At 44.6% G+C, this 21,302-nt stretch overlaps 1 protein-coding gene across 5 annotated transcripts in view; it reads left to right on the forward strand.

Moving 5' to 3' along the window:
• Positions 1–21,302, forward strand: part of PRKCQ (protein kinase C theta) — a 549,254-nt gene that overhangs the window by 424,262 nt on the left and 103,690 nt on the right. For all 5 annotated transcript variants that reach the window (XM_085653544.1, XM_085653545.1, XM_085653543.1 and 2 more), the window contains one exon: positions 6,921–7,109. In XM_085653544.1, coding sequence (XP_085509670.1) covers positions 6,921–7,109 — 189 coding nt within the window. The remainder of the gene's footprint in view (positions 1–6,920; positions 7,110–21,302) is intronic.

The raw sequence follows: 21,302 nt of genomic DNA on the forward strand, positions 1-21,302 counted from the left end.
TGAAGATTATCAATCATTAAAGAACAAGGTCATTAAATGGCTAAATTGGAATCGACCCTTACCGTCTCATTTTAATAATGAGATTATTATGGTAAGAAGGGTCCCCTGGTTAGGTAAAACTAGGAAATCAATAATAGGGGACTGTATCCTGACAAGTTTTAAGGACCCGGGCACTGTACGGCACATTTGTAAAGGAACAAATAGATCACTGGATTCTACTATCCAGACCCTGCCAGTATCCTTTTTTTTCCCCCCTATCCATATGCATTACATTCCGATACAAGATGAGTGGGTGAGGGTGGAGCAGAGACACAGACAAAAGGACCATGCACAACGTCCAAGTCTTCAAGTGCAGGAGAGGCCCTATTTCCATTTTAATCGCTTTAACTGCCTGAATAGTTTGGATGGGGTTGATTGACTTTCTAGCCATATGCCAATGGCTTTGGATTGTGGTGTCTGTAGTTCTCCCAAGTTACCTACCTCGACTGCTGTTAAATCGCATGGGCCACTGAACAACCTGGCGGTCTTGGACAATTTATTGGCCCATAATGTTCCCAATTCCTTTGGAACTCTGATCAACCCATCTCTGGTGGAGAATGGCTACAGTAGACCTTTTGATTTACCCGCCCCTACTGCTGGTAGCGCGTTAGAACCCCCGATTGCAGTGGAGTCCGGAATCACACTTCCCAATTCTCCTGGACCGGCATCTAACACCCTTGGATTTCTGAGGCTAATTTGTTGGAATGTTGCTGGCCTCGCTAACAAACTGGAGGACTCGGACTGGGCAAATTACATTGAGACTGGCGACATATGTATGTTCCAGGAGACCTGGGCCAGAGAGGAATATGGCCACCAAGGCTACATGTCATTCTTCATTCCAGCGAGATGGGAAGGCAAAGGCCGGCCGTCAGGAGGACTCACGACTTGGGTTGCATCTCATCTGGGTTGTGTGGCAACTCGGATGCCGACCAACTCTGAGGACATTCTTGCAATTTATTTATTATGGCCCAACCAAGTTAAACTGGTGTTCATTAATATTTATTCCAGGCCAATGGGGAATGTAAAGGAATCGCCGACCATAGATGAACTCTCCAATTTTCTAACTGACCTACCGAGTGATTCATACTATGTTGTGGGAGGGGATTTTAATTCTCACTTTGAGCCACTCCCTGGTCTTTTGGATGGGTTATCATCTGATGAAGAAGTTAGATGGGCAGTCCCTATGGTGGAAGCCCCACCCCCAAAGGCGTGGACCCCTTTAGCGGTGCAAATCACAGCCCTCACCCTGAAGTTTGGACTCAGAGCTTGTAATGGACGAACAAAATCTGACATACCCAGCAAAACCACCTACAACAGGCTGGGAAGAGAGTCCCGCCTGGATTATGTCCTGGCTCAAATAGTGAAGTGGCCGACAATCCAGGACTTCAGGGTGATGGAAAGGTCCGATAGTGACCATAACGCACTTGAGCTCGACCTTGTCCATCCCGGCCCCCAAGCTCTTCTGAATAATGTGGTAGAAAATACCCCTGTACTTCTCCTTGACAACAACCGGAGAAGGATCAGGTGGGAGCACTTGGCCACGAGCAAGAATAAACTCCCTAGGCTCTATGATGGGATAATTCCCATTTTGGAAACTGTGGGTTGCTTGGACGCCGAGCCATACAACAAAGACTCCCAGGGTAAATTGTTCAAAGCCCATGAGGAACTTATAAAAGCTGCGGCACCCCATTTCACTTGTAGCCTACGAAAAGCAAAAGGGGGGCGTTCAGGCAAAACATTATGGTACACCCTTGCCTGCAGAAGGGCAAAAACAGAGCTCCTTAAACTAATTAAGGAGGGTCTTGGTGGGGATAGTTTAAAACAAAGCAGACGAGTTTATAAGAAACTCACTGCCCACGCCAAGGCAGAATGGGAGGAAGAACAGTGGGAAGAACTCACTAAGGCACTAGCGACCCAAGACCATCGGTTGTTTTGGAGGATTGTGAATGGGGGGTCGGGGAACTTAAAATCCGCATTCGAGCCCAATATTGCTCCTGGGGTATGGCAGGCTCACTTCCAGACTCTATACAGTCCTGACTCGGGAGAATCTCCTGCTGTTGATGGGGTAGGCCGCCCGGACTACGAAGGGGAGCTGATAACGCTCGGAGAAGTGATTGCTGCCATCTCAGGACTTGCCCCTGGAAAGGCGCCGGGACTGGACGGATTACCAGGGGATATGTTTAAGCAGGAACCTGTTGTATGGGCCCCTTATCTTACCGCCCTCTTCAATGGAGTTATCGATGGTATGGAAATCCCTAGTACTTGGCTGGGGGCTGAGGTGGTCCCCATCTTTAAAAAGGGCTCACCTCTCCTCCCAGCCAACTACAGACCAATCAGTTTGATAGACGTGACACAGAAGCTGTTTGGTAGGGTGATGTTGAATAGGCTACAGGACTGGATGGAGGAGGTGGGAGCCCTTAGCCCTTACCAGGCGGGATTCAGGAAGGGGGTATCCACAGTGGACCAGGTTTTTAGATTGAATCTGGTCTACTGGCGGGTAGCGAAAATCGAGGGCGGTAGTTTGTACACAATTTTTGTGGACTTACGGGCCGCTTTTGATTTGGTGCCCAGGGGGAAACTTTGGAGCATCTTGGCAGAGATGGGCGTCCCCCCGGACATCCTCTTGATCTTACAGAGATTGCATCACAATAACTATGCCCGAGTGAGGTGTGGGAGGGCGGGGGAACTGACCGACAGATTCCCCGTTGACCGGGGGGTAAGGCAGGGCTGTGTATTGGCACCGACCCTGTTTTGCCTCTTTGTCAACGGGGTAATCGCCCATTTGAATGCCACTGAATACACTGACGCCCCGAAATTGAATGGCAGCAGGGTGCCCGCAATTATGTTTGCGGACGACACCCTGCTGCTATCCAAAACCCCCATGGGTATTCAGAGGATTCTTGACTCCTTTGTGGCCTTCTGTAATGACAGGGGGCTGGAAATTAATGCGGCAAAAACCAAATATATGGTTCTGAACCCGAGGCAAAAACTTCGCCCAAATCCGCAATTGGGAGCTGGACGGCTGGAGAGAGTGACTACCTTTGAATATCTTGGTGTGACTATCAACGAAACCATGACCTGGGGATCCCATCAGAGCAGGGCAAGCCTTAAACTCACGCAGATCACCGGGGGTATTGCTCGTATGATGAATGGTTCATCATATCGTCCATTGGGGGCATTGATCCAGATATATAAGGCCCAGGCTAGGGGAGCGATAATGTATGGGGCGGAAATATGGGGCCACACGTCTTGCAAGAGTCTGTCATTAGTGGAAAACAAGTTTATTAGACAGATAGCGGCACTCCCGCCCAGTACTCCGCTCCTCCCCCTGAGGCTAGATCTGGGCCTTCGACCATTAGCTGACGAAATAAGCCTGAGACCTCTAGCACTCTGGCGTAGGCTGTGGAGCAGCATCGATCTCGTAGAATATAGGGCGGAATTGGTTGAACTATTGAAAGACCCAATGGCGCTCAGTATTCCCTGGGTTAAAAATATCCAAGCCATTTGCGTGGGAATAGGGCTCCCCGACTTATGGAATGACCCAGCGAAAGCCGCACCGAATATATCCAAAAGGTTCCTGGCCAAGGTTTACCACGAATATAAACTAGACAGGGCTCAAGCTACCCAGGCAGAAGGGTCTCTAGCTTCTGTGTTCATGCAGAGCAAGGATTTCTATAGACTGGAGAGGGTGTTGGATCCTATCTCCCCCGCACTGACCAGGAAGCTGTTCCTCCAATGGAGATACGGCACATTGCCGTTCCGGTCTTTCACAAGCACCTGGTCATCGGGTCCCACCCTAAAGCAGTGTCCGGCCTGTGACGCCATGGAGGAAACTGATTTGCACGTGGTTTTCTTCTGCCCAGCCTATAAAATAGCACGAAAATATTGGCTTCTTCCGTTGATAAGGAATATGGGTTGTAGGGAATACGCACCAATGTATAGAATCTTAAAAACTGATCTCTCTGGCCCAATTGTCTTTGCATTAGCGAAATTTCTGACCAATGTTTGGCACACGCGTAACCGGATTTTAAAGGTGTTGGGACCCTCATAAATGTTTTTACTTTTATATTAGAGATTGAATATGTATATTGTATTCTTGATTGTTTTCACTTTGATAACTGCTGTTTAATAATTTTTTTATTCTGAATTATTTATGTATTTTATGCTTGTACATATTTTATCTGTGCTTTTATGGTCATCTGACCGAAATAAAGCTATCATAGTAAGTAAAATAGGCTCCCTCTAACATGGCCCAGGTGGTTTGTTAGCCTTAAAATGCCTATGCAGGAAAAGACAAATGGCCCACTTGCAGCATGTCTATTCTTTAAATAGGTAACATCTGTCAGACTAAACATTGAATATACTTTATATATCTGTAGCTAAGTTAATGTAGATTTAACTCGTCTCTTTCGTATAAAAAAATCTATTTCCTAATGAGGACATAGTAAGATGTACGTATGTGGCACATTTGAAAACTCTTCAGTACACCAAATCAAGTAAAACAAATTCTACCATGGTGTTTGATTTAAGCACATATCATATTCAAAGAACTATGTTACCCAAAGGTCCCTCCACATCTGCCACCTTCACATAAATGATATTCATATGTGGACTACTGTCCCTGTCCTGGGATTATCAAGTACAGCGGTGGTGGTAGACTTCGATTTATAATGGGATCAGAACTTTTTCTTTGCATATGTGAGAGGGTAGTCTATTGTCGTCTCTCTGGTAATGTTCTGATGTTATGTGAAACCCAGAACCTGGTGCTAACATTCCGTGTGCATGTCAAATGCCACAGTTATGCTCTCAATTGTCATACTGTCCTTGCAACACAGAGGTGTGATTATGTCACTTTTTCTCTGAAGAACACAATGCATTCAAGTCCTCTATGTCATACTTGATACATTGTGACTAGGTTACATTTCTTCTGTTTAAGAATGGTATACTGCTTTCAGTGTCTGCTGACTGGCCTTTTAAAGCATGGCAAGTCAGTACCATGGTATACAAACTGCACTGAAAGGCATGGACGTTGATTCACCAAAATGCCTGGCGTAGCGGAAGTGACATCATATACCCTGGCCCTAATGATGTAACAAGAAGTGACATCATATGACCTTTGACCCTGCATCGTCCCAAGAAGTGATGTCACATAGCATTAATGCTGATGACATCACAATAATTAATACTGCTGAAGTTACATAATTGCATAATTAATATTATATATACTACTACCGGAGACCAAAGGGTGCTGGTTTCTTTTCCCTGAGAAAGTTTAGAAACAAATGGGCTTTACTAGTGCATTTTAATGAACAATTTTCACATACATTTACTAAAAAGCCATAGGCTCTAAAAAAAACACTCACTAAATATTCAAGTCCTTTCATGGTGTGCCAAGCTACTGATATCTGACAATTCCAATGAGTTCAACCAATTATGTTTTTTAAATGTCCTATGTGTGCCTCTTATGTCAATTGCTAGGACCAGTATTTGTCCATGGTGACCCCTTTTGTCCAAACATTAACTATAATATGCCAGTGCCAGAATGTTCCTAATACTGCTTCTCTTACACTATGGAGGTCCCTTACGTCAAAGGTTATGCCTCTTATGTCAAGGACCACATTTTGTCAAGGATGGTCTCATGACCTTGCCACAGTTATCTTCCCATATGCCAAGAATTTCCTCCAATGTGCCATCACAAGCAATTAGCCACAGGTGCTAACGTTGCCAAGAACTTCTTCCAGGAGGCCAGCGCTGGCATTTTTTCATGGGTGCTCCATGCCAAAATGTACCTACGAAGTGCCAGCAGTAGCATTTTGCCGAGGGTGTCCCATATGCAAGTATTGGCTCCAGTATTCCAGTGCCAACATTTTGTCTTGGGCACTCCTATAAGCCAAGAAGCATGCCAGGTCCAACAGTGGACCTGCAAGCATAACAACACATGCTCACTTACATTCATTTATTTACACTCATTCTATCAATAGCACTGACTTACACTCATTTATTTTCACCTACTCTTGTTCACTAACTCTGAGTCACTCATTTGCAGTCTCACTCACTCTTACTCTGACTCATTTATACTTACTCACTCATTTTAACACACACACACACACATCCACGATCCCATGTACAAACATACATGCTCACACATATACACGCTCTCTCACCCAAACTCATTCTCACCCATATGCACGCACACAACATACACTGAAACCATTTTTTTTTCTTATCGAAGATGGCAGTGAAGGTCCAGATCTTGGTACGCCACTTTTTATTACACCAATAGTGAATAATAAACGATTAATCACTATTAACATGATAAAAAATTAGCAGAAAACGAGGTTAGAGCCTGACTCTGATAATGCGAGACACCTCTGTGTTCTTGGCACTGATTGTGCCACCTTTGAGGCCAGGGGTCGCAAAGGCAGTTCCAGGGGTAGCAAGTGACAAGCCAGGGTCGAACTGCAACCCTTGGTGTCCCCTAAATGATGTCCATGCTGAAAGACAGGCGGATCACTTATTAGTTTTTTTTAAAAAGAACATATATTGCCAAGTCTTATTCAACCAGTTATAGAGAAAGCAGAGCCAAACACACACCAGAAGTAAAAATAGTGTCCAAAGAAAACAAAAAAACTGTAGAAGACTTACAAAGTAGATGGACAGTCATAAAGCAACACTTTCCAATTCCTGATCTGCAATGTCATTGAATGCTGAAATGTGTGCAAATTTGGCAATAAGTGCTAATATAGAGATATGAGGAATGGATCATGGTTGGAAATGGATTGTGTGTTGGGCAAACTAGATTGCTTGTATCTACACTGTGTGTGGGGGTGCAATATATTGATTGATTGTATTTACATAATTAAAACATCTTCCTCTTATAGATTCTATTAGGGCAGAAATATAATGCGTCAGTCGACTGGTGGTCCTTTGGAGTGCTTGTCTATGAAATGCTCATTGGACAGTCTCCATTCCATGGCCAAGACGAAGAGGGACTGTTCCAATCTATTCGGATGGATGACCCATTTTATCCACGTTGGCTCAACAAAGAAGCAAGAGATATTTTGGTCAAGGTAAGACGATGTTCAGATTTTATTTTTCTGTTTTGGGGTTTGAATCTCAGGCTGTACTAACCCTGTGCACAGGATTGAATGGAAGCGCTGTGTTTTTTCTGTCGCTCAGCATATCCAACAGGGACCACACCACATACTCTAAGATATGAGGGCCATTTGTATATGCAGTGAAAAGGGAATGGGCTAAGAGAGAAGACTGAACCGAGGACTCCACACTCAGCTATCATCATCTCAGGTGTCAAGGAGGTCTACAGGTTTTAGTGGATTGCTACAAGATAAATAGATGTCTTCAGTAACTCAGCAATATCTCTGTATAATCTTTGGAATTCCTCAAAGCTAAACACAATAAACATTAGTATCTCAAAAATACTTGTGGAATAACTCATCTCCGTGTTTAGAGTAGCTACCTTGAGCTTCACCACTAGACACTCTTGTAGAAGATGATTGTAGCTTGTACTTAAAAACTGTAAAGTAAAGCTCACCAGTGGCATTTTATTGTCCCCACCTCGTAGCAATGTGCAAACAGGATGGAAATCGAATATATTGCACACATACCATACTATGGGGCTGATTACAAGTTTGGTGGATCGGATACTCCATCACAAACGTGACGGATATCGCATCTGCAGTTTTACAAGTTCCATAGGATTAAATGGAATTGCAATTCGGCAGCGGGGATATCAGCCACATTTGTGATGGAGTAACCCTGACCACCACACTCGTAATCATGCTCTTAGTGGTAAGTAGTACCACCCAAATTACTTTCTTACATAACATAGTGTACCACTGCAGGTTTAATACGTTCTTTGAATTTGTAATTAGCATCAAATGCTGCCAGAAACAGTTCCAGGTATTTACAGAACATAGATCCAGCAGTCAGATCAACAGTACTTTTCAAAAAGGTCACTTTTCAACATTTTTTGGAAACTAAGTTCTTACTGATACTATGGTCATCTTTCATTGATGAAACTCAGTTCTTTCTCTGCTCTGTGTCTGCATTGTAACCTGGGCTAATGCCCTTGTCATGTGCATTTCAGCAGGAGCGTATGTATTATATAATAAATAAAATGTCCTTGCAAATCAAGGAAACCACAGGTTTGGGTGCTTGCAAAACCTACAAAAAACTGGCCATCCCATCATGCTGCAACTACCTGAGAGAAAGGCCAGCCAGCATTCACAGTTTTCTTAAAGGGCTCCCACCATATCAGCAGAAGTAGTTTGGGAAAAAACTAATGATGTCATAGTGGGTAACTTGGGTGGAAAGTTTGTGCTGGTTTGCCTGAGGCAGATCTCCATTACCCTGGTGTTTGGTGGCCCTTCTGTCAAAGTCTAAATGAGGTCTTTAGATTGAGCGATCGGTTAATTGACTGAGAGCCACTGATTAACTAATCAAGTAGCTGATTCATAGATTTTCAACATGCCACCAAAGGAAGATCCATGTAACAGTAACCTTGCAATGGAATTTTAACTTTCAGGGGGAAAAACATTCCATGTCAATTTGGCAGAGGACCTATGTATAGAACGCTCCAATAATCATAGATGTTTTATATCCTGACAGATGGGGAGAGACAAAAATGTTGTATTTATACACAGAGAAACATCTAAATTGTTCTCTGGACTTTTACATGATAAGGAACAGAGGGGCAGGACATTCTACTACATAGACTATACCATGGCTAAATGATTACCAGGAATACCCTATATTGCAGTCACAATGAGGAACATCATAGCATAGTCAGTAGAAGGAATAATACTGCAATTAAAGGGAGACACCGCGGAGCCACAGCTCCTTCATGTGAAATGCTGTGCCTGGGGCTCTCTGGCTGTAAGGTGGCCTGGATAATAATGGGGGGAGTCAGCAGCCAAAAGAAACTCACTGCAGAACTGGAGTTGTGGTGTCGTTCACATCCTATATTCATCATCATTCTAATTAAATGTTTTAAATAAATTTAAATCTGTTGTGACAGGAAGTCTCTTGCATACTACACGTGTGCCCAATTACATGTATAACTGGCATGCTGTCTTTAATTTTAGCCCTGATGTCATACTAATCTAGTGCTCTGCAGAGGACTAAGCCAGTCCATGACAATGTGAGATTCAAAACCTGTGCTGTGACTTGAATGGTCAGAAGCATGAAAGTAAACTACTGTCCTTGGCCTGGGTTTATCATGTATAGCGATGGTGGCAGCCTACTGTGTTTGTGATTTGTAGTATGACCGGAATGTTTTCTCTGTGGCAGTGAGAGGGTGGTCTACTGTCCCCTCTAAGGGGACCCAGAATTTGCTGCTAAAATCTAATGTGCATATTGAGTGTCCAGTACTCACTGATATGTGTATGTGAATAGTACTCTGTGTGTATGTGTGAGCCTGAGTGCTGAAGCCAGTAGGATCAATTTTACATGCTCATATTCTTAGCATGTAAGCTAAGTATAACTTACCCAAACATTGAAAGTGTATTGCCTTCTTTCCTGTGGCTCGAGAACCAGACACTGAAGTGAGGAGGCTGGAGAAAGGGCTACCTTTAGAAATTCCATGAAAGCTTTGTTAGTGTGGAGCTACTCATTAGTTCTCACTGACTGCCATTTGGTGAATGGTAGGGAAGAGGGGCGGAAATGTTTTGTTAAATGTGAGGAAATTCTAGACCAGCCATCCCTTTTGTCTGTCTCTGATTACTGCTTTAAGGAGGCTAATCACAGTCAGATGCTGTAAATGAACAATTTATTGTGCCTATTTTTGGGGTAAACCTGCTTAAAGCCAGCCCATGTTATACTTTCTATAATAATCATAGCCTTACAAAATTACAAAATGACTGTGTCCGGAGAGCATCCTGGAAATTATGTTTGAAAGGAAGCCAACTGTAGTGCTGCATGTTTATGCTCAGCTGTGTTTTATGGAATACTACTTGAGGGCGCCAGAGAGAAAGTTGGGATTTAACATGGCAGCTCCATCGTGAATAAACTTCTAGTGAACAACAACAATTGGGAGAGGAATTATTATTTACTGAAGATAACCTGTGCATTATTGTTGGCGACGAGGATGGGAGGAGCTGTAGAAGAACCCACAGCAGCAGTGGCATATGGAGCCACCGACCAAGAGTCAATAGATAAGACTTTACCTTTTATTACATAGTCGGACATGACGTGTGGCAGTCAAGGGTTGCCAATTCAGGAGCAGCTGAGAGAGTTATAGCAGTTTTTCAACGTGTCCGAGCTTCGCGGACCTGCAGGCCCATGCGTTCTTAGAGTGTCCAGCCAAAGGCGTAGGCTGTACATTCCACGCAAAGCTAAGGGAACCCATCTATGCGACAGTCAGCAGCCACAGTATTCAATGCAGTGACGTGCTGCGTCCGTGTGTGTCAAGGCAGCCATCTTTGATTGAGAACCTCAAGTTTGAGTTATAGCGGTGTCGGGAGACTTCGGAAGAGTCCAATGTTATAAGAGCCCATCAAATTAAACTGTACAGCTGATGGTATTGAGCACAGTAACCAGTGACACACACACTAGTGAGCAGAGCATGTCCGCTAACAGTGACACGCACACTCAGCTGGACGTGTTGCTGTGATGGCATGCTCAATTAAAACAGTGTAGTGCAACCAGGGAAACACACCCTACACAAATCTGCTTGTAATACAAGCATTGTCTAACGCAGTTTTTGGAGTGCTTAGTCCAGTGGTACAAGCATTGTCTAATGCAGTTATTTTTAGGTTCTTTAACCCCAGTGATACGCTCACTTGTGCCAGCGTGTTGCAGCAGGAGCTTACATATTGTGCAACACTGCACCAGCGTGTTGCAGCCAGAGGATAAACACTGTGCAACACTGCACTGGAAGAGAAACTAGTGCCTGAGACGCAGTGACACTTTTGTTACCCTGTGCGTATATAGGTATTTTTGCATACATTTAATGTCAGAAGCTTAAACCAGTCATACGCACACTTGTATCAGCATGTTCCACTCAGTCCAGGCGTGTTTGCTGAAATGGTACGTTCATTTGTAACAGCTTAGTGCAAACAGATAAACGTGCAGCTTAGTCCAGAGGTGTTTACTCCAGTAGTATGCTCACTGTGGCAGCGTGGTGCTGCCAGAGCCTACGTACTGTGAAGCACTCCACTGGAAGATACTACTTCCAGGAACATAAACATACGGTTGTACAGTGTGCTTAATCATGCTTGTGTACCGCTGATGCCAGGACAATGGTGAAGATGTTGAACACACTATTGGGTATGCCTCGAGAACACTCAGAGAGTCAGAAACACATTTCTTGACTATAGAGAAGGAACTGTTGGCATGCTGGTGGGCTATTCAAAAGTTTAAGCCTTATGTGTGGAGAACCAAGTTCACGGTAAAGACTGACCATAAACCTTTGGTCACAATTTTGAGTGGTGATAAAATTAAGGATCAAACCCCTCGCATAGCTAGGTTGTCTATGAAGCTTTTACAATTTCACTTTGACATTGAGCACATTCACTGTGTGAAAAATTCAAGGGCTGAATTCTTATCTAGAAGTTCACCTCACAATAAGAAGGATATGGAAGATGAAGAGGGCGAAGAAAGAGGTTTGATTGCAGCTGTTGATTTGGGGGAAATGTGTGCCATATCTGAGGCAGAATAGAGGACGGAAGATGGAATTGATGAGGTTATTAAACAATCGATCGAGTAGTCACTAAGGGGTGGCCTAAGGAGAGAACAGTGAAGGTAGCTTGCCAACCATTTTAGAAGGTAGCAGATAATTTGTCAGTTGTCAGATTATTACTCAGAGTAGACAAATTGGTACACCTTTCAGTGTTGAGGTACAAGCTTATCAGGTTGGCACATGAAGGACACCTAGGGAGCACGTTAACGAAGCCCAGGCTAAGGCAATTTTTGGGTGGCCATCCATGGCCAGGGAGGTTGACAAATTTGTCAGTAGGTGTGTCATTTGTTCCACTTCAGAGAAACTTGGTTGTGAGAAAGCCAGCTTTGCAACCTATTGAGTGCCCATCTCGTGTGGTAAAAGGTTGGTATCGATCTGGTTGGTCCATTTTATGTCCTTCCAAGCCAATGTCGCTATGCTTTGGTCTTAGTAGATTTATATTCAAAGTGGCCATAAGTAAAATTTGTATCAGATCGTAATGCTAAAGTGGTTATTGAGTTTTTGAAGGCTATTGTCATGCGGAATGTTTTCCCGCAGTTTCTGTCGTCAGAGAACGGTGTCCAATTTGTAAAGGAGGAGGTGAGTTTTTTGAAGTCGGGAGATGTAAAACATCTGGGAACTTCACTGTACCATCCCCAAAGCAATGGACAGGTGGAGTGTATGAACTGGGTTGTGGTACTGTTTGTCAGGTGAGCAGTCACAAAAATGTTTGTGGTGACGAATACAGTAAGTTTGCTGATTTGGTTCTATTGTACTACCCCGCAAAGTTAAACATTGGTTTCTCCTTTAGAATTAATGAGAAGGAGGAAACCTTTCAACAAAATATGCCAAAGTCAGATGGGCAAGTGAATAAAATGTGGTGTGTTTTTGGAGTATTACGATGTGACAGTCAAGAGGAACATAGTTGTGGCAGAGTCTAAGCAGAAGGAGGACTATGACAGTCGATCTATGGTGAGAGAGCTTAAGGTCAAAATAGGGGATGTTGTTCGTTCCAGGAAAGGAGTCCATGTTAAAAAAAGAGGTGAAAAATGCAGTGGGACTGTCGTGGTTGATAAGGTCTGTGGAAATGCAGTTATAGGTAATGGAAGCAATTGGTGAAAGCCGGAACAGTAGTGAAGTGGGCTGAGCAGAATGAGCGGGGGCCCCGGAGAAATGGATTGGGGGAGCCAGTGGCTAATGGTAGTCCCAGTCCCTCTACTTTGCCTGGTCCCAGTTCCTCTACTTTACTGATGGAGGAAAGGAAAAGAGGTAGTCCCAGTTCCTCTACTTCACATGATGTTAATGTTGGGGTACGCAGGGACAATCATGTGAGAAGGTTACCTAGCAGATTTAGGTAATTTTGCCATGAGGGGATAGATCTGCTATCACACGTTTCCTTGGTTGCCTTAGTAATTTGCTCATTATATATGTATACATGGCTTTATGTCATGAGATTGGTGGGGCCATGTTTTAGTGTTTTATATTTCTAGTGTTTTATATTTTTCTTTTTATATAATTTTCTGTTAGGATTATTAGTATTTTGGGCATCTTGAGTATTGTGGTTTCTGTTAAACCTGTTAAAATATTTATGTAAGGGTTAGAAGTAATGTAGTACTGCATGATTATGTTCAGCAGTATTCTATGAAATACTGCTCGAGGTTTCCTTGGAATGCTGAGGGAGCCCGAGGGAACGGTGGCAGTTGTAACCTGTTAGAGGTACTGTGAGGCTGTTATGTTGGTAGCTCCGTCGTGAATAAACTTCTGGTGAATAACAACAATTGGGAGCGAAATCGTTATTTACTGCAGATAACCTCTACACCAACCCAAACAGGTTCAAATTCAGCCTGGGTGGAGCTTGTGGAGTTTCACTGCGCGACAAACTGCATGACATTCCACGGAGTTCCACATGTAGGCGGAGTGTTGCTCGGCCACCTCTAGTCAGGAGTATAATGAGCGGTGGAGCTGCTGCATTGCCCAGGTAAAGGGGTTGACACGTGAGCTTGGGAAGCAAGCCACAGGCAAGGCAGATCGCACATGCAGGTGCCTCTCTGCTCGGCTGCGGTGATTAAGGCAGTGGAGGCACATGCTTACCCTACAAGGCTGCATACATTTGTGCCTGTAGGTACCCTGTCGCAATATGAGTAGCGAGCTTTCACCTCTCTCTAACCCGAGAGCACACCCCCTTGCAGTTTCATACGTCTACGGTGCAGGCGAGCCTCTGCAAACCCACGAACCTTGTATCTCCTCCTCTCCCCCAGGCATCATGTGAAGGGTGACCCTGTCCAAAGCCTCCATTGTCTGCCCACAGCTCCTCGAGCACTATCCACGGCAGCACAGACCCTTCTGAGCCTCCGGCTGTAAGTTCTGGGGCCGGTAAACAGCAATTACCTAGAACTCCTGTCAGAAACACTCAGAAAACCTCGACAAAGAGGAATAACAAAATAGTTGCTGCCATGTTAGAAAATGGTGGCTCCCTGGTGGCAGTTCTTGATCTGGCTAATTGTTGTAGCCCTTAGAGAGCAGGAAAATTGCAGGAGGACAGCAGGAACGCTGCAGGAGGGGACATGGTATGGTGCAGAAAGAGAGTAGAAATGCTGCTGGAGGGGAGGTGGTATGGTGTGGGAAGAGAGCAGTAGCACTGAAGGATGACAGAAGGGGCGCTGCATGAGAGGAGATGGAACAGTGTGGGAAGAGAGCAGGAATGCTGCTGGAGGACAGCAGGAATGCTGCAAGAGGGGAGATGGTACGAGGCTTCCTGTGTTCATTCCCTCTTACAATACCAGTTCCTTCTTCCTTCCTTCCTCCCTTCCTCCCTCCATTCCTGCCACCCCTCCCTCTCCAAGGAAAACGAGCCTGCAGGTAAGCTGCACACACACCAGGACGGCACCACAATGAGATCACCGGGACAGCATCATGTGAGAGCCGTGCCCCCTGTGGGCTGCATCATGTGGCACCAGGCTGAGGGGCAGGACTTGGTGCCACCTCCATACCAGCTACATCTGAGTCCCTCAGTCTGGGAGCAGAGAAGACACCCACCACGGAGGAGTTGTGTTGCGTCCAGACACCAAAGGGACATGAACAGCGCATCCACTGGATTCACTGCCTCAAAGAGTGTCCCAGCCGGAGGGTGCCAGCAAGCATGTCAGTGCCCTGCTGCCCACGGGGCGGTGAGCACCCCTCAGCTGCTAACCCCCACCCTGCTCAAGTAGTGTCAATGGGGTCTGAGAACTGTGATGGTTTTGCCACCCCATGAACTGCCCTGGGATGCTAATGAAAAAACATAGAGGGACCCTGAGTCAGTAAATAGGAGGGGAAAGGAGTCAGGGAATAATCAATACGAAAAACAGAAGCACATTCCCCCCACTGGTACAATATATATAGGCAATAAGTCCATAGATAGAGATGTGCCCACAGACCAGAAGAAGTAATTAAATTATTTTTTCTTAATTTTTGTTTATTGTTGTCTTTGTATGTAGGAATTTGGTATATGCACTGTATATTATAGTCCTTTTGTGTTGGGCATATGATTGTGTTTTTTAAATCACTTATTGTGTTAAAATTGAATTTACAATGTGTTTGGTTTGACATGTAACTAATTAGTAGTGATTTCACTACAGCACTATAATGCATAGTACTATTTTAGATAAATAAATGAAAATGAAAGAAAAAATAATTTAATTACTTCTTCTGGTCTGTGGGCACATCTCTATCTATGGACTTATTGCCTATATATATTGTACCAGTGTGGGGAATATGCTTCTGTTTTTCGTACTGCCCTGGGATGCTGCCTGCCCGGAGTGCCCTGTACCTCCTCCCTGAAGCCGCGGGTGCCATAGAAGATGCTCCAGGAACTACACTCGCTATAGGACCCAGCTGTGTGCTGTCCTGGAGAGTCCACTCTGAAGTGCAAGACGATTCCCTGGATAGGGCTGCTGGGCTGGGTGCACAGTGTGGCAGGTAAGTGGTGATGAGCGCCTGGAACACTTAAAACTAGGGGTGGGCACCAGTAAAAACACTTTGCTATGCGGCGGAGGTGGATTATTTTGCTGTGAGTGCGGAGTAGCAAACATCTGTGAGCTCCGGCGGTGGAGCAGAGTTTGCCACCCACCCCTAGTTCTAAAGCATGAGATAGTGGATCCACATCCCTGTCTGGAAAATGTGTATCAATGGGGGATCCACACCACCCCAATTTGTTCCAGTTCCATCCTCTTCTTGACAAAGTAAGGTGTCAAGACTACTCACCTGAAAAGCAGGTTTTCTTCAAAGGGCAATGCCAGGCCCCCTGACCTCCCAGAGACACTTCTCAACACTACCTGTAGGTTGGTTAGGATCCCGAAAGGTGTCCCAAAAGGGAACGGGGTTCAGACAGAGAAGAGAAATGAAATGAAAAGGGATTTATAGAGCACTCTTAACCCGCAGGTATCAAGGAGCTGCCCCTAAGGAATTCCAAAGCCCTATCCGGGAATCCTCAGAAAGGAAAATGAATGAAAACGTCCTAAGTTGCAAAAAAGAAATAGAAAAAAGAAGGGACATCTAATCTAATAAATCCCAAAATACAAGCCTATGATGGTAAAAGCCAGGTTTTAAAATGCTTTCAAAAGAAGATGAAGGAGTCTGCAATGTATTTAGGCAAGGTGTTCCATAATTTCGCAGCTGCCACAGAGAAGGAGTGAGAGCCACATCTTGCCTTTTGAAATTTAGGGACTACAACTTTCTCGCCAGAGGCTCAGCTCAAATTATTGGTTGGTTTGTACCAATGAAAGGTGGACCCGATTGCCAAAGTTCCTTTATCATGAAGCGCAAGATACACTATACTAAGTGCCTTGAAGATCACATGCTTTCTAATTGGAAGCCAGTGAACATTACGAAGACCTTCTTTCAAGGAAAGATGTTTCGTAATTTTGAGGATGAGCTGCACAGCCGCATTTTGCACCGTCTGAAGTTTGTTCAGGGAGTAGCTATTGATATTCAGATACATGGCGTTACAATAGTCTAGACGTGAGGTGATCAATGCAATAACCACTGCGTTGCAAAGTTCCTCAGTAATAAAAAAAAGATCTTCTTGAGGACATGAAAAAAGCAGCAGTTGGTGCTGCAAATCGCTACAGGTAAATCACCTGTAGATTGAAATTAAAAGAAGTATCCAATATTACACCAAGGTTTTTAACAGAAACCACAGAGATAGGGAGGAGCCCACAAGACTCCTGTCACCAAAGCTCTGACCAGGCAGAATGCTGGACTCCATAGACCACCACTATGGTCTTGTCAACATTTAGCTTAAGAAAGTTCTCCTTCATCCAGCGGCTCACCCTGTCATGCAGTGTTTAAAACTTTCAGATGTTTCAGAAAGGTTATCAGTAAAGGACACAATGATTTGAGTATCATCAGCGCATGACAGAACCAGGGCCGGACTGGGAACCAAAACCAGCCCTGGCAAAGTGCTCGGCCGGCCCACCCCACCCTCCCCCCCGGGGCTTGGGGGTGCCGCCGAGCTCTTTGCCAGTGCCGGTTTTCGGACGATTTTGTTACAGGGCGACGGCCCTGTAACAAAAACGGCCCGAGGGGCCCAAAACCGGCCCCCACCCGTGCGGCGCACCGGGGGATTGCCCGGTGCCCGCTACGGCCAGTCCGGCCCTGGACAGAACCTGGAAACCCAACCATATGTGATGAAGAGATGGTGTCAAAGGCTGCTGACAATTCCAGTAGAACTAAGACGGCAGTCCTACCATAGTTCACCTGCATTCTCATTGCATCAGTGGCGGCGATAAGAGCTGACTCTGTACTATAGCCACTTCTGGAGCCAATTTGAGAAGGGTCCAGTCCAGTAATTAACTTGACTAGCACGTTATTTAGGTGTTTCTCGAGTATTTTCACAGTAGTGGAAAGAAGAGAGATAGGGCAGTAATTATTCAATTTGTCTGGATCTACGTTTGACTTTTTGAGGAGTGGGATGATGATAGCTTTTTTCCATCCCTCAGGGAAAATGCCACGTCTCAAAACTTGATAAAAAATGTTTTCAAGAACTTAGCCACAGGATCAGGAGCCAACTATAGTACTTTCTGGGGGCACAGGTCAATAGGAGAACCTGATTTCATCCTCATAAGAATTGCTTTGACTCAAAGCGTTGCTATAGATGGAAACAACAGCAGCTTAGAAGGACAACCAGGAATATCTTGACTGAAATCTTCCTTCACATGAGTTGTGAGCAAGTTAAGTTCGGAGAATCTTATCCCTGAAAAAGGGAGCCAGACTGTCACCGAAAGCTTGTGAGACATTGGTCTCTTGCTTACTGAGGGGATTAGAAGACAAGAGAAAGAGACACTGTTACGCCTTGCCGCCTGGTCCAGCCGGGCACCTGGTTTCGTCAGGAGTGCCGGGAACAGCACTCTTCTTGAGTGTGTGTTGTTTCTATTGCAAACAAAAGCATACATTAGTAACATTTACACAGGGGGTATTCCTACTAGTACCATACCATTGGATGAATATCCTTGAATGTTGATCACCTTCAGGGAGACTTGTCACTAGAAGGGTGTGATACAACAGAAGGTGTATATTCATAAACTATGACAGGGGTCCTATGTAGGCTGGGGTTGGCACCAATGTGCTTGTCTCTGATGGTGCAGGTGCACATTATACACAACATCAATTATAGCACACTCATAATGCCACTTGTTTCACACTCAAAAGAAACATAAGGAGCAACAATCAATAATCCCCAGTTCTCTCTCACGCACAACATAAAATAAATAAATCAATAATAAAACAGTGAGCAGGATTAACACATCCTGTCTTCAGTCTTATCAGCAATAAAATGAAGGGCTGGAGTGAGGACCCACAGTGAGGTATGCACTAGGAGTGCTTGCTAAGCCAAAGCGCGTGAGTCTTCCAAGTTCAAGTGCAAGACGCCAGAGCAAGCAATGCGCTGCAAATAGTGGTTAAGTGAAACGTGCACACTCGACACTTACCTTAGGCAGTCAGGCGAACCTCGATGTCGTCCGATAGGGTGACGACAGAGATTTCTAAATAACTCACTGGTTGCTTGATGTTGCAGCACGGACCCGTTCCTTACTACACAGGCCCTCTGACATCCAGAAAGCGATTGGAGGCGCGTCTGCTTGTAGGCAAGAAGAACAAAGCCAAGCAAGACGTTGGCTGGGGTGTGGCCTTAAATACCTGCGGGCCGGCAAGGAGATGTCAGGCAGGAGGCTTGCATTGCCCACGTGTTGCCCCGACCACCAACAATAATACATAGGCATGAATCACATGCCAGGATAACGGGGTTCCCTGAAACATGCCACCTATAACAAAACACTTGAGGAGGCAAGTGCCAATAGTAAAATGAACAAAACAGAACAAACATGATGTCATGCCACATATAACCTCTCATAGTACAGTGTATAATGGCAGGGGAAAGGGGCCCCATAGGGATATGGTTAGGGCTCCTGGTTTTATGGTATTTATTTTTTAACATTTCCATCTGTATTTATCCATATTTATTTTTTGCCCATCTTATTGGTATTTATCCATATTGATGTTGTGTTTTGTGAACAGATGAGGTGATAACTCGTATATTTCTGCCTTTATATAACGGATAAACGTGGACTCATACTTTGATGCCTGCCAGATTGTAGCACATTACACAGCCAAAATTAATAAAATAAAAAACCCAACTTAAAAAAATAGTATAATAGCACATATACATGTTGAGATATGCAGTAATTTTATAAGCACGTCCCATTGAGCTTTGTAGCTCCCCGTGATGCCATTACATACAGCTATTGGCCTGAAAGTCATTAATCTCAGCATGATGAGCAACTCAAAATAAGCCAAAATATCTGTATTTTTCCGCTTTTAAAAATAAATACAGACGGGAAACACAGTGTTTTCTGTCTGTATTTATCTGTAAAAATGGAAAACAGGGAGCCCTGGATATGGTTAAGCAGCAGCCCTTGTGGGTGCGGATAAATGGTACAGGGCACAGTATGACGGTTCATGACATAAGGGAGCTATCGGCAGAGTACACGACGAGCTGCTGTTGAACAAGAGCTAGTGATTGCCTGACAACAAGTGTCCCAGAGGTGAGGAGACATCACCTGCAGACAACACTTTCTACTTGAGAAGCTGAGCGCCAGTCTACAGAGGTTACAAGCCAGTCAGCCTGCTAAGAGAGGGAAGGGGTCTAACTGACCCTCCGGTAAGACAGACTGGTCAGAAGGAGAAGCTCATTGTGCTCCCAGCTTCAGGAGCCCCATTAGGAAGCTTATGATTCAAGAGAGTGATCCTGGAGCAACCAATGATGAAAAGAGGACCCCTAGGTCTCTATGCGCAGTTCAGGAGTGAACCGCACCAAGCTTGGTGCAGCGTGCATAGCCTGGAGTCTGTCGCAGCTTGAGAGTTAGATATTGTTGCTGCTGACAAAGAGACGATCACTATCACTGCCACAGTAGAGACTCTTCATTGGCACAGACATGGCAACTGCCCCCACAGTCATTGAAACAAAAATCCTGGCCAGAAGCTGCTACTGCCATTACAGAGTACAGGAATACAGATGGCTGCAGTACAAAAGTCAGGTGCTGCCATGCATTCTATCCCCTCCCTCTGAGACTTAACTCTGAAATTTGTCCTGAAGTGAGGTCGCTACCAGAGCTTCTCCATGGAAGATTGGCTAAGCTGTGATAGCTAGTGTGTAACCTCCATCCATGGCACAGTTCAGACCACCACCAACACACACACGTAATCTGCAAGGTTTAACGTGCACAGACCAACAATGAGATACTTAGGCCTGCAGACCAGCTCCAATGCACTTGCCTGAAATTAAGTTAAGGAACAATAAGAGACATTGGATTGAGCTGCCCCCCTAAACAGTGACAATGTTTAAAACCGTCTGGTCCAGAGCCTAATCTTGACTAGTCCCACAGAGCAGTAGGGACAGTAATAGAGGGAAACATTACTCTAGCTTAGGACACAAGTTTGGTAAGCCTGCATAACATGTCAACTGAATTGTGTAGTATTTAGTTCTGCAGCGAGATTAAAGTGTCTTCATGTTTTTTCCATAAAATATAAGTACTGGTCCTAGAAATTGGGTTTTTGGTTGCGGGGGTTTTGATCCATCCTCAAGCAACAACCCCAATTCCTTCAGGGTGAATCACCAAAAACAAGTAGCTTAATTAACCTGTGCTTAACCCTCTGGTTGCTTGGCACGAAAGCAGTCAGGCCTAATTTAGAGGCAATGTGTAAAGTATTTATGCAGCACTTAATCAGTAATAAATTGAAAACATAGTATAAGAATAAGCAGGCACCAAATTAGACAAATAGAGCAAGATTAAATAAATTATTTGATACCAAAACAATAAAAATACGATCAGTAGAATTGGAGTTATGAGTTTTTAAAGCTTTTAGTAAAACTAGCAGCTAAAAGATCAAAGTACCAACTGTGGACATCTAATCTCACGAGACCGGGCAAAGTCGGACGTTATGGCTAACCACGATGGAGGGTGGTTCAGATACACAAGGTGTCTTGGGCTCGGTCTCTGCTTACCTTTGGACTTTAAAGAATTTTTTAAAGAAAATGTTTGAGAAAGTAAAG

The sequence above is a fragment of the Triturus cristatus genome, chromosome 4_1 (genome assembly GCF_964204655.1).
Source record: "Triturus cristatus chromosome 4_1, aTriCri1.1, whole genome shotgun sequence".
Taxonomy (NCBI): Eukaryota; Metazoa; Chordata; class Amphibia; order Caudata; family Salamandridae; genus Triturus; species Triturus cristatus.